Below are 14,001 nucleotides of genomic sequence, written 5' to 3' on the forward strand. Positions count from 1 at the left end.
CGCAAAATAGGGAAACAGATTTGCCCATTTCACAAACGGATGTGATTACAAATTGATTTTGGCCAATGAACCACTCTGTTCATTTTAATTACTTAGTTGGGGCAAAAGGTCATCTCTCAAAACAAATCATTTGAGGTTCTTTTATTGCATAAACTTGTTCATAATAGTATTTTGAGAGTTTTGAAATAGGAGAAACTTCTCTAGCGATTTCTCAAAAACCAGTTTTTCTTCAAAATCTGCATGTGAAAATGGTGACAAATGGAGTTCATAAATAGGCAGTATTGGTGCTACAGAATGTTGCTGAGTTAAAAAGGAAAAAAAAAACCATGTCTTTTGCTTAGCTCAGCGCCCAGTTTTCCTTTCCCATTTTGTTGTTTGCCCTACAGGAGGCTGCTGGGCATTATCAGCAAGAAAGACGTCCTGCGACACATCGCTGACCTGGATAACCAGGACCCAGGCTCGACATTCTTCCACTGAGCACGCTCAATCTGTCATCTCAACACCCATTGCCAACTCTCCTGTGGTATGCAGGCAAATCTTTCCACCCCACATGGACAGCTGTGTTGTGAAGCCGATACCTTCCCAAAATTTCTACATACCCTGGTAATATAACAAGCCTTCATTAAGTTTATTTGTATGCTACAAGCCAAGACTAATCACAATGCAAGTACATGTATGCTTGGTTATGGATACAAAGAAGTAGAAATTGGAGAGAATGTTCCAGTTATGGAAAAACAAAGTTCTTTTAATGGACCTCTGAATTAAGAGTTGGGAACAAATTACGAGTTTGGTGGATCAGATGCCTTTCACAGATCCGAAAACTTGAAACCTAATGTATGTATGCGGCTCACCTGTCAAATAGTTCTCATTACCGTCCATTACTGAGTTACGTTCACCGTGTAAAATTCCATTGTTCATGGTGAGTGTCTGATTGTAAGTCATATCGCAACACCACCAAAGCTTCAGAAGAACTGCATCTTGGTGGCAAAACGTATTGTATTGTAGCAAAGTGTCAGTTTTTTTCTGTCAACCGTCTGATTGGTGTTCCAAATATTTTTTTCACTTCTGTGTATAGTTAACTTTTTATTTAAGTGTTTTTTGTACAGAATTTGTTTACAGCACAGCATATTTTTGAAAGGTTTACTAATATAAAATGCAAACAAGTATATTTATGTGGTACATTGGTGTTTTTTTGGTAAGGTCTCAATTGGCCAATGACCATCTGCTTAGAAAAATTTTAATAGTTCTTACTTTTCAGTATTACAGTTTTTGATTCACTGTTTAGTTTTAGTCTTACTGAAATTGTATTTTTATTAGCTTCTCGTAGTTGGACATCTGGGAATTTCTGTAAGTTATTAAATAGCACGAAGGGTAAATTTGGTCCTTTGTGGTGTGTTGAAAGTCTATAGTGACGTCATGCCGACCCTGAGAATGTGTGGCTGTAAATGTCAGGTGTTAGTGTGTACAATCTTGTACTGTTTTCATGAAGTGGGTAACTGCATATGCTTACATTGCGATGCTCTGGCTTAGCTCCACAAAGGGCATTTGATTTCCTCACAAGAGTTTGCCACTGTGACAATAGTGATGACACATTCATCAACTTTGGCTATTCAGGCCCCCGAGAGAACATTGGACGATTTGATTGAAATTGTATTAATATTACTGTAGTTAATATGTAGGGTGAAAAGCAGAGTTTCAGTCAAATTTTGTAAATGTGATGTTCTATCAGCATGCAACTTTCTGCTAACAGTAAATCGCTTGCTCTCATCCATTTCATTAAGAACTTAGAAGCAAGCGTGGCAAAGACCAACCATAGACCTTTCTATCCCACTAAAAGTTCCTTTAAATTTTTGTTTTTCTGCATGAAGTGCATTTTGATGTCATCTTGATCGAAACTAATTTAAATTTTCTTCTTTATGAGCAGACATTTAATTTCATTTCAGGAAGAACGTCAGTGTTACAGGTATTTCAGCACAAAACTTTGCTGGAATTTGGAATGTTTTCAGATTTTCTTATCATTGGTGATTTATTGCTCTTACAGTACATGCATGTGTCAGCAGGCCCTTGAGCCAGATTTTCTTAAAAATGTTTTTAATAATAAGCAGATTGGATTTTTTTTTAATTGGAGCATAAGCTCCCCCTCTGAATAGTGCCTTCCTGCAGTGACATCTCAGAAACAGCTCCCTCACTTGTCAGGAAATACATGAAAATTGAAAAATGCTTGAAAAAGTACTCTAGCCAATCAGATTTACTTAAGAAGAAATTTTAACCTAGGGCAAGTTCAATCAAGGACTAGTTAACTAGTGGTCGGTGCGTGACTTACCTAGCGCATGTGCAGTGAAGTTGAAGTATGAACGACCCTAGTCAACCGTTGTCAGGTCAAAGTATGTGGATTACCTTTAGTTTTTGCGCTTGTCTTTCTCCTATTTACTGACAAGAGAGCTTTACTTGCTCTTCCAAAATCCACAGCATGGAGGAGTAAGTTTTTAATAATAGTTTGAAAAGACGGATCTGTGAAGAGTAACGTAATTTCTTTTGTTGTCCTCGTAAATGCAATTTTTTTTAATACAAAAATAAAAAAATAACTTATAATGAATATAGCAGTAACTGTTATCTGTGATTAATGGGATTAAGAGGTATTTTATTATCAACGAAATTAAAACTATTTTACTTCGACAGACATGTCAAATCATTTTACTAGGCGTGAAAAAATTAGATTAACTGGTTTGTTGGAAATAACCCCTGCCTTATGGTGGGGGCTTACCATCGGGGAAAAATATGAAAAAGGATACATGAGGGGAAAAAAGAAATGATGAAAAAGGAGGAAAACACCACTTAGCTTAAAAAACAAATAACCCAACAAACAAACAAACAAACAAAAGACAACCCCCCCGAAAAAACCCAAACCTCAAAAATACCCCTGTCGCTGTTAATTGGTTAATATTTGTAGCTGATGAATGTTGTACTATGGTAAAGAGTTTTTCCGCCTGCTTCGCTCGTCGCCCAGCGCCCGAACAGAGGTCAGAGTTGTGATGAATCGAGTCAGTGACTAGCCTGAAGTTTGAACAGACTCGAGTCACCATTTCTAGCGACTCCACTCGACTCGAGTCACGACGGGCAAACGACTAAACTCGACCCAAGTCACTGCAAGCAAATAACTCAAGTCCCTGGTCAGAAAACCCGACTCAAGTAAAAGTTAATAAGACTCGAGTCCAAATATAATAAAATCAAACTTCTTTGTGAAAAAAGTATTTGCAATGACTTCCTGTACTGGTTTAATGACCATGTCATGTGTCATTATCATCAAGGTCAAAATGTGTTGTGACTACGTGTAGTAACCCAGAGGTAAATTAAACAATGCCGAAGTTGACTTTTTTATTTATCGTATTGTGATCAAATATTTGTGAATTAAATTAACATGGATGGACTCGACTGTTTGCCTAATGACTCGACTAGAGTCACAAAAACAAGTGATCCAGGTCCTGGGCCTGAGCGGAGTAGGGCGAAATGAATTTGTTCTAAAGGAAAAAAAAGATAATTGCAAGGTTACACCACTGCAAAATCCACCCAAGAGTGGATTTGGAATTATTTTTTTTTTGGGGGGGGGGGGGGGGGCGTACGTCAGCCCCATATAGATCCACGTCTCAGCTGGCCCCAGCCCCCGTCCAAATGTCCGTGGGCTACGATGGGTCCACATGCACCCCCACAACTTAACTTCCTTGGTATGTTGTAATGCTGATGGCCCTGCTTCATCATGCTAACATGAATAGGCCTATTAAGTGGTACAAAATATCCACTCGAGTGAGACATATACCCCTACATTAGCGCAGAAAATGGGCGTAAAATTAGAGGTAGGGAAATGAAACTGGTCCAATCACATATTTAACTTCTGCTTATATGGACAAATTAGGTGTCATTTGAGAGCTACTTAGGTCTCCTGTCTGAGGGTGTGAAGCAATGACAGATACCTCCCTCGGTTATGCAAATATAGGTCAAAAGGTCACGCACACTCCAATGAAGTTGGAATTTGTGATTCTCAAAACTCCACACACTGCTGTGGCCATACCAATGAAAGATATTCAATGAAATTGGAACACGGTTGAGGTTTTTGAAAATAAACATATTCCAGAAAAGTGTGCAGTTACCGAGATAAGCCCCTTCATTTCAAAAAGTAAAAACACGTTATTACCCCGAAATGCATATTTTGCGTCATATTGTCAGTGCTCTCCGAAGAAATCCCTGAATAGTTTAACCTGCTATGTAATTACCTTTAAATGAAATGATCCTCGGGTGATTAGCAGCCACTCTCACTGTCCAACTCGTCTCTGTCTTTCTCAGTATCACTATCCATGCCACTCTCTCGCTCCGAGTCGCTCTCCTCTTCCTGGTGTACGGTGCTCGGAATGTCGATTATTTCTACAGGTAACACATTTCTCCCCCCAATTACTTCGGCTGGAGCTTACCATCCGTGGCCATTTGTTGCTTCTGGTACATTTGGTTTAGGAATGTGAGCACGCTTCCATATTCTGACTAGGTAATTCACTCGGTTTATGTGCTCTTTTAAAGAGCTGCGGCGTGGTGGCAGTGATGCCAGATCTACCTTTTTGGATTGTCTCATCTTCACACCTCCACCACACTTCCGCAAAAGCCGAGTATGTCTCAAGACATCGACTGTTTTTGTATATTTGTCCCCATACAACAAGCAAGTGAATTCATCTAACAACGCCACAACTGCCTCAGAATTAAACTGCCCAGGTTTCACCCAGTTCAGCAAATGCAGCCTGGAATTTTTCATGCTTTTGCGAAAGCTTGAATGATTTGACTTTCCCGTTTGGTCTAAAAGCACTTGTGCCATCACAACCTGAAAAGGCATGTAGTCCAAGATATGCTGCTGTTCGCACAATGTTTTGTACGATTCTGCAAGCTCAGTTACATCAATGCAACGCTTTGTGCTCCCCTTTCCACTTTCAAACAATATTTGTAGCCCACCAGTCGACGGGCATGGTGGAGGATTATGTCAGTGTTGGGACTTTTCTCCTTGTCAGTAGCATAACCAATTTCCTTAGCATACATGCAGTACAGAACCACCCAGTGTCCTTCTCTTGATTGGATTAGAGGCATTCCAGTTCATCAATAAACCGTCATGGCATCCCCTGTTGACGTCAACTTGTACGGTACTCCTTCTAATACCAGGACTAACACCCGATCTCGTAAGACTGGTGCCGATGATGGACTACTCCAAGTGTCGAGTAAGATTTTCGCAAACTGAACCTTGTTTTCATCATTTGACAGAAAATTCTTCCAATCTTTTGGCCGTTTCATTTCTCCTCCACTCACAATGAGCTTATCTCCAACACCTCTCCTCTGTCTTTCCTTTGCTTTAACAGAATTTTTACAATACATATCAGTGCTAAATACGCATGCTGATGGTGACCTGAGTACTAACTTCTATAGGACCTTGAGTGCTATCCCAGAAAATTTCCCTGGTAGATCACGGAGGCGATGGAACACTGCATTCCTGTCTTCAATCACCAATGTCTGATTCGGGGATGATGACTCTGGCGCATCCTCACATTCAGTCGCCAAGTAGTGCATGCCTTTTGACTTGTCAGTTTTGAACATGAACCCATCAGCCAGTGAAAGACTGTAGGGGACAGGCATCATACAGGTGGTACGCCATTAATTCTGCGAAGTTGTCCTTGTCTCCTTGCAACTCCTGAGATGTCACAAGCAGTTGGCATGCTATATTGGCCTGTTGGACGTATTGGACCTCTTTGTTAGTCGACGTCTTTAACCTCACTGTCTTCTTCATACTTCCGAAGGCCTTGAGATTTAGTTTCTTGATCAAAGGAGTTTTTGGATCAAAGAAGCCAGTGCCTTTCTGCAGTCTCTCAGTAATAAATGCCTGGTTTGACTCATACCTGCTTTCTCTGCACGAAGAACATCTACGGCAATATCTGGTGTTGCAGACACCCCGGATGATATTGCGCACAAAGGTTTCTTTGTCAGCCACATCAAATGGGTTGACAAAATTTTCCCATGTTGAAACTGTCTGAACGACTCGGCTTTCTCCTCGTTGGATTCCTGCCGGATGTCTCGATGACTTGATCCTTTGTTGGTATCACCTTCACCATCTCTCGTCATATCAACCATCCCATATGCGGCTTGGAGATACTTAGCTCTCTCCTTGGTTGTCCTGAACCACCTCCGATAGGCATCATAGTTGGTCTGTATACAGGTTAGTCCAGCTGCTGAAACTCCACCTCCCCTGGATTTAGAGTGCCGCATAAAGGTTTCGTCTATGGTCTTGTCCACAGGGCATCTACTGCCAGGAATAAAGGATCGGGCCACACTGACCGCACTACGCTTCAAGAGATCTGTAGCTCCGGGATGAGACAGTTCAATGTTCACCATTGCGTAAATAAATACGTCAGGTACCTTGCGGAATTGAAGCCACCGAAACTTAAAAATAAATCTGGCATCAGACATAGACACTGTGTGTACAGAGTGTAGTTATTGCTTCCAGGACACTCCTGTGACAGTTGATGGCTCTAGCACAGTTCTTCCCGTTGAGAACACTCAACAAGGATCCTGCCAATATCAGTCCGGCCTCAACAAGAACATCTGACAAACCAGTTCTTCCATCTTCTTGGCAATTTTTTGATATATGCTGAGGCCAGATGGAATGATCCAGTGAGAACGATGCGGTCTGCGTATCTGTTACCAACACTCCCTATCAACGGATAGGCTTTCATGCAGACGCTAAGGTCAAATGATGTTATCACATACTTTTGTCCAACTTCACGTATTGCATCCTCCGTGTACTGGATCCGCATTAAATGTAGCCTCGGACAGGCGGTAATCTAATGTTCACCAGTTAGTGTCAACCACGATTATGAAGAATTAGCGGCGAAAGGTCAGAACTTCAGATTCCGCGGTGAGCTGTTGACAAGATAAAAAACAATACGAAAATTACTAAAAATCCTGAGGAATTCCAATCATGTTCTGCAAGGGAAATATGTCAAGCTCAGTCCATATATAAAATGACGGGAAGAGCGAAAGGCACATTGTAGGTATGCATGTACTGAGGCTGGCGACAATAGTGTTACAAAAGAGCAGGTATGCACTTAGCAATTCTAGGGTTAAAGGTAAACTGCCTGAGAACATCTGACTACAAATGCAGGCAAGAACTATGAGAATATTATCACAATTATCCGAGATACTAAAAATCTAAAACACTATTAATCCAAACAAGGGCTATAGACATGCAAAACCATCATCTATATCATACATATGTTTGCCAGACTTCTAAGTTCTTGAGTGTCAGGGACGAAATTACATTAAAATGTAACTTCCCATTTTTACTCTTAAAAAATAACTGGAAAATCACTTTTTGGTTCAGGGGAGCAGGAAAGGTGAGAAGAACTTAGAGAGGGAGAGAGCAGTCAGTGATGTGTTCAAGTGCTCGAAAAGGATAACTAATCATGAATAAAGTGAAGTGGAAAAGCATTTTGTGGAAGACATTACTATGGCTGTCAAGTGTCTGAAATGGGTGCCAGTATGGCTTTTAACCAAAGATCGTATAGCGCTGTTTAGCAGTGCAAGATGGAAACCTTCTCTGCGAATACATGTAAAACAATGTAATCGCAAGCGATACGCCTGCGCAATGCACATTACTGAACAGGCGCAGGCGCCGCGGCAGGCATGTGCACCTGGTGAGCCTGCGCCAAAGCATTACCGTAAACCGCGCAGGCGTATCGCTTGCTCAAATGGCGCTCATGGTAATTACACCTTTTTTGGCAGAGCTACCATCTTGCGCCTTTGGCGCTGTATGATCTTTGCTTTTAACCTTAGGTGAACTCAAGCCAGGAGGAGCGCCACCACGAGGTGGAAATTTGTGAATGGGGAGGTGAACAAAGAATAATACACTCTGAGTAGCGGAGACATTCCTGTACAGCCTCATATTCGGTGAATGGTTGCGAATTTATGGGTAATACTCGATTGTGGTCGGTCGCGACGGCTTTTCACCGGTCACTGAAACATATCTAGCCCAACCCGGTATGGTCTGTGCTTGTTCTGTGTTTGCCATGTGAAGCTGCAGAGAAGTATATCCACAGGAGATTTTGCCTTCAGGCTCTTTGACATTCTTTAGGACCTTCATTCAGTGCTGTTTGACCAATGATGTATGTGGGACTCTTGAGTTTTCCCATATTGATATCGGAGAGAGTGTCAGGAACTGCAAAGAGAGAGAGCGGGCGCTGTCCTGTCCTTGGAACCTCTGTAACCTGAGGAACAGAACCACATTCTCCACATCATCAGTGATAAGCTCTTGAAGCATCATCCCATATGACTGATGAACCGAGGCAGCACCGCTGAGATCACTTACAAATTCGTCAAAATTATCAAAGTCCGAGTGGAAAAGTGACGGGCAAGTTGGGTTCCTCACGATACTAACGGCCACAAGGCTCGATGTATTCTCAACTGCCATGGCAATGACTTTTTCAATTTCAAGCAGAAATAATTCTCACAGTGACCAAGTCAATTCAGCAATCTCACCAATTCTGCACTACGAAACAGATGTCGGAGACTCATGCCAAGGATAATATGTGCTTGGGAAGTTTCCAACTTCCATTTGTCATAGTGCGACATATGTCTCACCAAATTGATCAGGCGATCAGCCTTTGTTGATTGTAAGTTGCAGGAAAGTACCCTAAGAAATTGCTCAAGCTTCTGAGGAAGTGTTACAGGAGCACTCTCCAAGGAGTCGACAATAAGTGGCCATTGAAGCTCATCACGTGCTTGATATGCCATTAACACGTCCTCTCTCCGTAGTAGCTAGATTTAACAGCCTCTGCAGTATTCATTTTATTACTGTAGACCAGGTATGACTTAAACCTCCCCTCATTTCCCATTGGACAAAAGCTGATGATACCTGAGAAGTGCACACTTTTCTCTATTCAAGCTTTGAGCTTTTCACTCCAATGGTTTGGGTTAGCACGAGGGGTTGTTTGTAACTCAGCAATGTATATTGCGTTGAGATCGCTCAACTTGACAACAGTTTTTTGTTAAAAACTTCTTGTGAAATCATCTGATATACTTTGTTAAATGCTACATTGTGGGCTTCAGAAACACTGGCTTCCTCTCTTACATAATACTCACCTTTGCTTCTCCACTTGGCTGGATTCTGTAAGTACTGGGTGCGACAAGATGTATTAAACTGTGCTTCGCATGCAAATAAATCAAAGCCTCTTATTCTACATAGAAGTTTCTGATCGTGTTTTTCTTCAGCTACTGGGATTACACTACCACTTTTTCAAACCTCGACGGTCCTTCTCAGGTTTTGGTTCCTCCTGTCTTCACATTCTTCCTCGCCACACGGCTACAGAAAATACAATCTGGATTGAAAATGATGTTGTCCTTCAAAGCTGAATACGCCTACCCTGTCTCAACTGCGGAGCATTCTGCGGGTTGGTATCCTGAGAAGGAATCAAGCAACTGAGATTAGCAGTGAAACGTTGGTAGCAGTCACGACGGTAACCATGAGAAGGGCACAAACTGTCAGGAATTTGATCACACATAACATCCATGCGATTAGCAGAACCAGCAGGCTGTAATCTATCGGTCATCCCTGACTTTCTGAAGGCATTTCATTCGAGCTTCGGGGTCATTTACTTCACAGATGAATGTGAAATTTTTGCAACTTGATTCTTTGTAGTGCAGAACAAAGACGCCTGTTTCACTGCATTGTTCGGTGGCCTTTAAGCTTCGTTTTCTGATCTGCCGCGACAAGACATGATTCACCGTCAATCAGCGGACAGCCTGAAAAGATAACAGAACTACCAACTTACTGTGATGTCCCTAGAGGGTGCATTTCACTTTGCAGATTGAAAGCACCCCTGTCGAAGGAACTCTACTAACTTGTGCTCGTAGAGGATTTTTTGGTAGATCTGCATGTATCACCATCTGGTGATCAGTTGAAAAGCAAACTACAGTTGACTTTCCCCCTTTCAGTGCCGAATTTATTTTCAATAGGTACATAACTCCCAAATGCCAAACTTTTTAGGAATGTCGTAATTGTTTAATCATGGTCCATGTCCCAATGGGCAAAATACTTACAAGGTTTGAAACAGAAATTCACAAAAGTGAGCACATTTACTGTGCGCCGCCATCTTTTTGTGCAGTTCAAATACAATGCGCCCTCTTTGGAGCCAGCAATTTAAAAACGAAGTCTCAGAGATGACTGTGCTCTTTTTTGAAGGTTGTTTGTAGACTGTATGTGTATGGTGTTTGGCATTTTATGATTACAAAAATAATCCGAAAATGCATGATTTCGGAACTTTGGAACACTTCACGTAGATCGTACATATATACTAGTCAACGACCTTGATCTGCAATCCAATCGTTTTAGTCATATCATCACCTACCTGTGTTGATATTGGGATTATTTTTTATGTCATATCCCACATCAAGAGAAAGGAATCTGACAGTTTCCACAATCAGCAGGTATGTTGTCCTTCAAGATCAGCGTCGTGTATGTGTAATTGTAAGGTGTTACGGCTGGGCTTGCAGCCTTGTAGCCCCTTCTTTGACGTATATAGCTGCCGTTCCTCTTTCTTACGTTTGGCACGCAAAGTATTTACTTTGTTTGAATAACGAGTGTGGTGGTGAGACGGGAGCAGGTATTTAAGCTCCGCACTGTACCTTGCCGGGTTCTCAGTCAGTGCATACCACCATCAAGGGAGGCAGATCTTCCACCAGAGGCCAAGACCTCTACCAAGCCAAGCCGGCAAGACTGGGTTTGGCCATCTCCGCCGAGATCGTCCGGACCGTGGATCGTCGAGGCAACTACCGTGATGGCTTGCAGTTGACCTCCAGTATCCAGAGCCCAACGCCGCTTATCACCAGTCTCCGAACCGTCCTGTGGCGCTAGCTGAGCAGTGATAGACCGTGACGGCCCTGCCCTTCCTCCCTGTGCGTGACCGAGCGCCCGGCTTTTCCTCGTTCTTAGTTCCGTGAGATCATATTAATTTCATTATATTCGGCCAAATATTGGGTTTTCATGTCATGTATTTCCCTTTTAAATGTTAATTTTTGGATGTAATAGTTTGTCGTCAGTTCTTTTTGCTCGATCTTATTTTTATAATAAACGATTGCTACTTGTTCATAAGTTAATACCTGCCTGATGCATCCGTCCATTGCCAGTTCTCCAATGTACCAAAATTCTACGTTTGTTTCCTCCTTCGTCAGGTATTGTCTATATCATTTTGCGTTAGTTTGTAATTGTCTTTTCTCTGCCGAGCGTCCGAGTACGCATGTCTTCACGTAACAAAGGCAAAGGTGATTCAGTGGCAACTTTTTAGGCTTGTTCAAGAATTTTCCTTATTTATTACCATTGTAACAGTTTTAAATTGCAATTGATTTAAAACTAGTTTTAAACAAAATTATTCTCCTATCTTAAATTTTCTTGAACTTCAAAACATGTCCAATTTGGGGGAAACAATTAAACTTCTGTGTAAGAAAAGAAACTTCTCTGCAACCTTGATGCTGCTGGAGAATTAGAGCAGTGTAACGTCTCTCTTAGACCGTGTCTGAAACGGGCTTCCAGAGCTACGGCTAGGTCTATTGTCTATTCATCTCCACGCATTTTGAATGTAGCAAAGAGCTAGACCTAGCTCTAGACAACAGAATTGGATGCAGCCTCTGGGTAGGGAGCTGTTGTGTCCATGGTATATGAATAGCGCCCATTGGGAGAAGGGATGGAGATATGCTGCGCCATGTTGGAGATAGGGAAATAAAGCTGGGTAATCGTTCTGAGTATTTCTTCAGTTTTTGTGTATTTACTGCATTTACTAAACTTTGAACATAACAGGAGCCGTTTTCAAAAAGAATAATAGTGTTCGAGTCATTGGACTGACTTACACACACTACTGATTTTTTTCTGAAGAATTATTTACATTTTCTTTAGAAAATTTACAATGAACAACTTCTGTTGTTACCGAGGCTGGATATTGCTGTATGGGATGTTCATCATGGGAACAATAATCAGAGTACAACTCGTCCTAATCTAAGCTGTTTATCGGGATTGACAGATTATTCATGTCAGAGCTATGCACTCACGAACGGTCAGAGAGTTACTACTCCAAAGCTGCCCGCTCCAAAGCTACATTGTTTTCACCTATAAGATGGCAGCACAAGGGTCACGCTCAGTCCTATGAAACCATAGACCTGGAGGAGCATGTGACAGTCATGTTTGTATACATGTGTGTTTGTACACGCAAATGTACATGTACATCCACCATGTGTTTGTACATGGTTTTGCGTGTATTCTGATTCCGATGCCAAGATGTTTAACATTTAATCACGTAAGAAAGAATTTAGCCTTCACATTCATATAGTAATCATATAAATGTACATGTATACACTTATTGCATGGAAACACTTTATTGTAATTGTGCAGGTAATTTTGTTGGATTTGACAGTGTTTATTCACAATACTAGTACATGTACGTGGGTAGTGCATATTCCGCAGTGTTATACATACCAACCTATGGCCATTCCCCTTGCTTTTTCTCAATTGTTTCCAAACTTGTGTGATTAACTGGAAAAGCTCACATCAGTGTATTTTATCTCATATATTTTTCAGTATGCCAAGAGCATTAAGATTACCCAAACCCAGAAACAACCTTGTTGGAGTGAATGAACTCTTGAGCATCATTTCAAGCAACCTTAGAATTAACCTCTAGTGCGAATGTACTAGAAAATAATGCAATTTATTGATAACCTGGTTTTGTCTTGTTTGTTTTTTCAGCTGACACATCCGTAAGCATCCAGTGATCCTTCGAAACTTTGATGGATTGTTCTCTGGATTGGATTTCAGCCATACAAAGATTCTGTTGATGGAGGTGTGGCGAGCTTAATAGAAATGTGCACTGTGGTGTTCCATTCTATAGACACACATTGTTACACATACGGTTTAATATGTATATGTATTTTCAAAGACACATGTAGCTGCAAGAAATATTGAACTTCAAAATGTGTACACTTTATTGCGCAGGGGAGCCACTCTAAGTTGTCCTTTTGTGGGTATTATTACAAGAATGAAACTCAACCAAAGTTTAGATTTTATAATCGATTTTTTGACGATCTGTTTTAAGCGGATTATCACACATCACGTTTTTTGTACTGAAAACCACACGGAACAAGATAAATACCATTCATCAAACACGTCCGCCTTCATACCATTACGAACTTTGTCCCTGTCAAAATAGAGTATCGATACCAGATACGGTTTCCAAATTAACACTTCATCTATGGCGCAAGGGGAAATAGTATTCGAGTAAATATTTGATAGCTAGAATCGAGTTTTTAAACAAAATGGCTTCCTCCAACCGTTTTTACGTGAACGAAAATATGATTTTAAAGGGCAGTTTTCTCATAACGGTGCAAATGCATTCGAATGAAATATATGCAAAATATATTTCCGTTGTTGCTCGATCTTACGCCATTAAATCTTTTTCACGAAAAATGATTTTCATATAAAAATTTGTGATTGAAGATGAAGGGTTAAAGTGGAGGTTTCTCGTTCAAAGCTTCAGCAAAAGTTATTGCGAATCCACTTTTCTACATTTTCTAGTGAACATTTCACCTAAAAATGCCCGTTAATTTTTTATTTATTGTTCCCGTCTGATTTAAATAACCAGATTCTTCATGTTTTCGAAAAAATGCCAGAGTTTTGGCGCCTCTTCTTTGCGTCGTCTGCTTACTAGAAAAAGATGGGTCGGCCTGCTTCCCACGGACCTATATAAGAAAATCTGGACTCGCAATGCCCTTAATCAGCTTAAAGAGATCATTGAATCCACTAGCAGTTATTTTACTGAGCCGGATACAAATGCCTGCCTTTCTTTGAGTCAACCCGCGCATTTGTATTTGGTTTGGTAAATGGCGGCTGGTTGGCTTCTATTTCATACATAGGCATTGCAAGTCCAGGATTTTTTTTAATTT

At 41.0% G+C, this 14,001-nt stretch overlaps 1 protein-coding gene and 1 long non-coding RNA gene across 7 annotated transcripts in view; one reads left to right on the forward strand and one right to left on the reverse strand.

Moving 5' to 3' along the window:
- Window positions 1-3,376, forward strand: part of LOC110977162 (H(+)/Cl(-) exchange transporter 4-like) — a 35,837-nt gene extending 32,461 nt beyond the window's left edge. For all 6 annotated transcript variants that reach the window (XM_022231033.2, XM_022231037.2, XM_022231035.2 and 3 more), the window contains one exon: window positions 387-3,376. In XM_022231033.2, the coding sequence (XP_022086725.2) occupies window positions 387-477 (91 nt within the window). In that variant the 3' untranslated portion in view covers window positions 478-3,376. The remainder of the gene's footprint in view (window positions 1-386) is intronic.
- A 229-nt stretch (window positions 3,377-3,605) lies between these two features.
- Window positions 3,606-11,472, reverse strand: LOC147800104 (uncharacterized). The gene is made up of 2 exons (XR_015424298.1): window positions 11,176-11,472; window positions 3,606-6,942 (listed from the first exon to the last, which is right to left on the reverse strand). It is a non-coding gene; the product is annotated as an uncharacterized LOC147800104 (long non-coding RNA).
- Window positions 11,473-14,001: the final 2,529 nt, after the last annotated feature.

Source organism: Acanthaster planci, linkage group LG02, assembly GCF_054643075.1.
Source record: "Acanthaster planci isolate LZ-2023a linkage group LG02, COTS_SCS, whole genome shotgun sequence".
Taxonomy (NCBI): domain Eukaryota; kingdom Metazoa; phylum Echinodermata; class Asteroidea; order Valvatida; family Acanthasteridae; genus Acanthaster; species Acanthaster planci.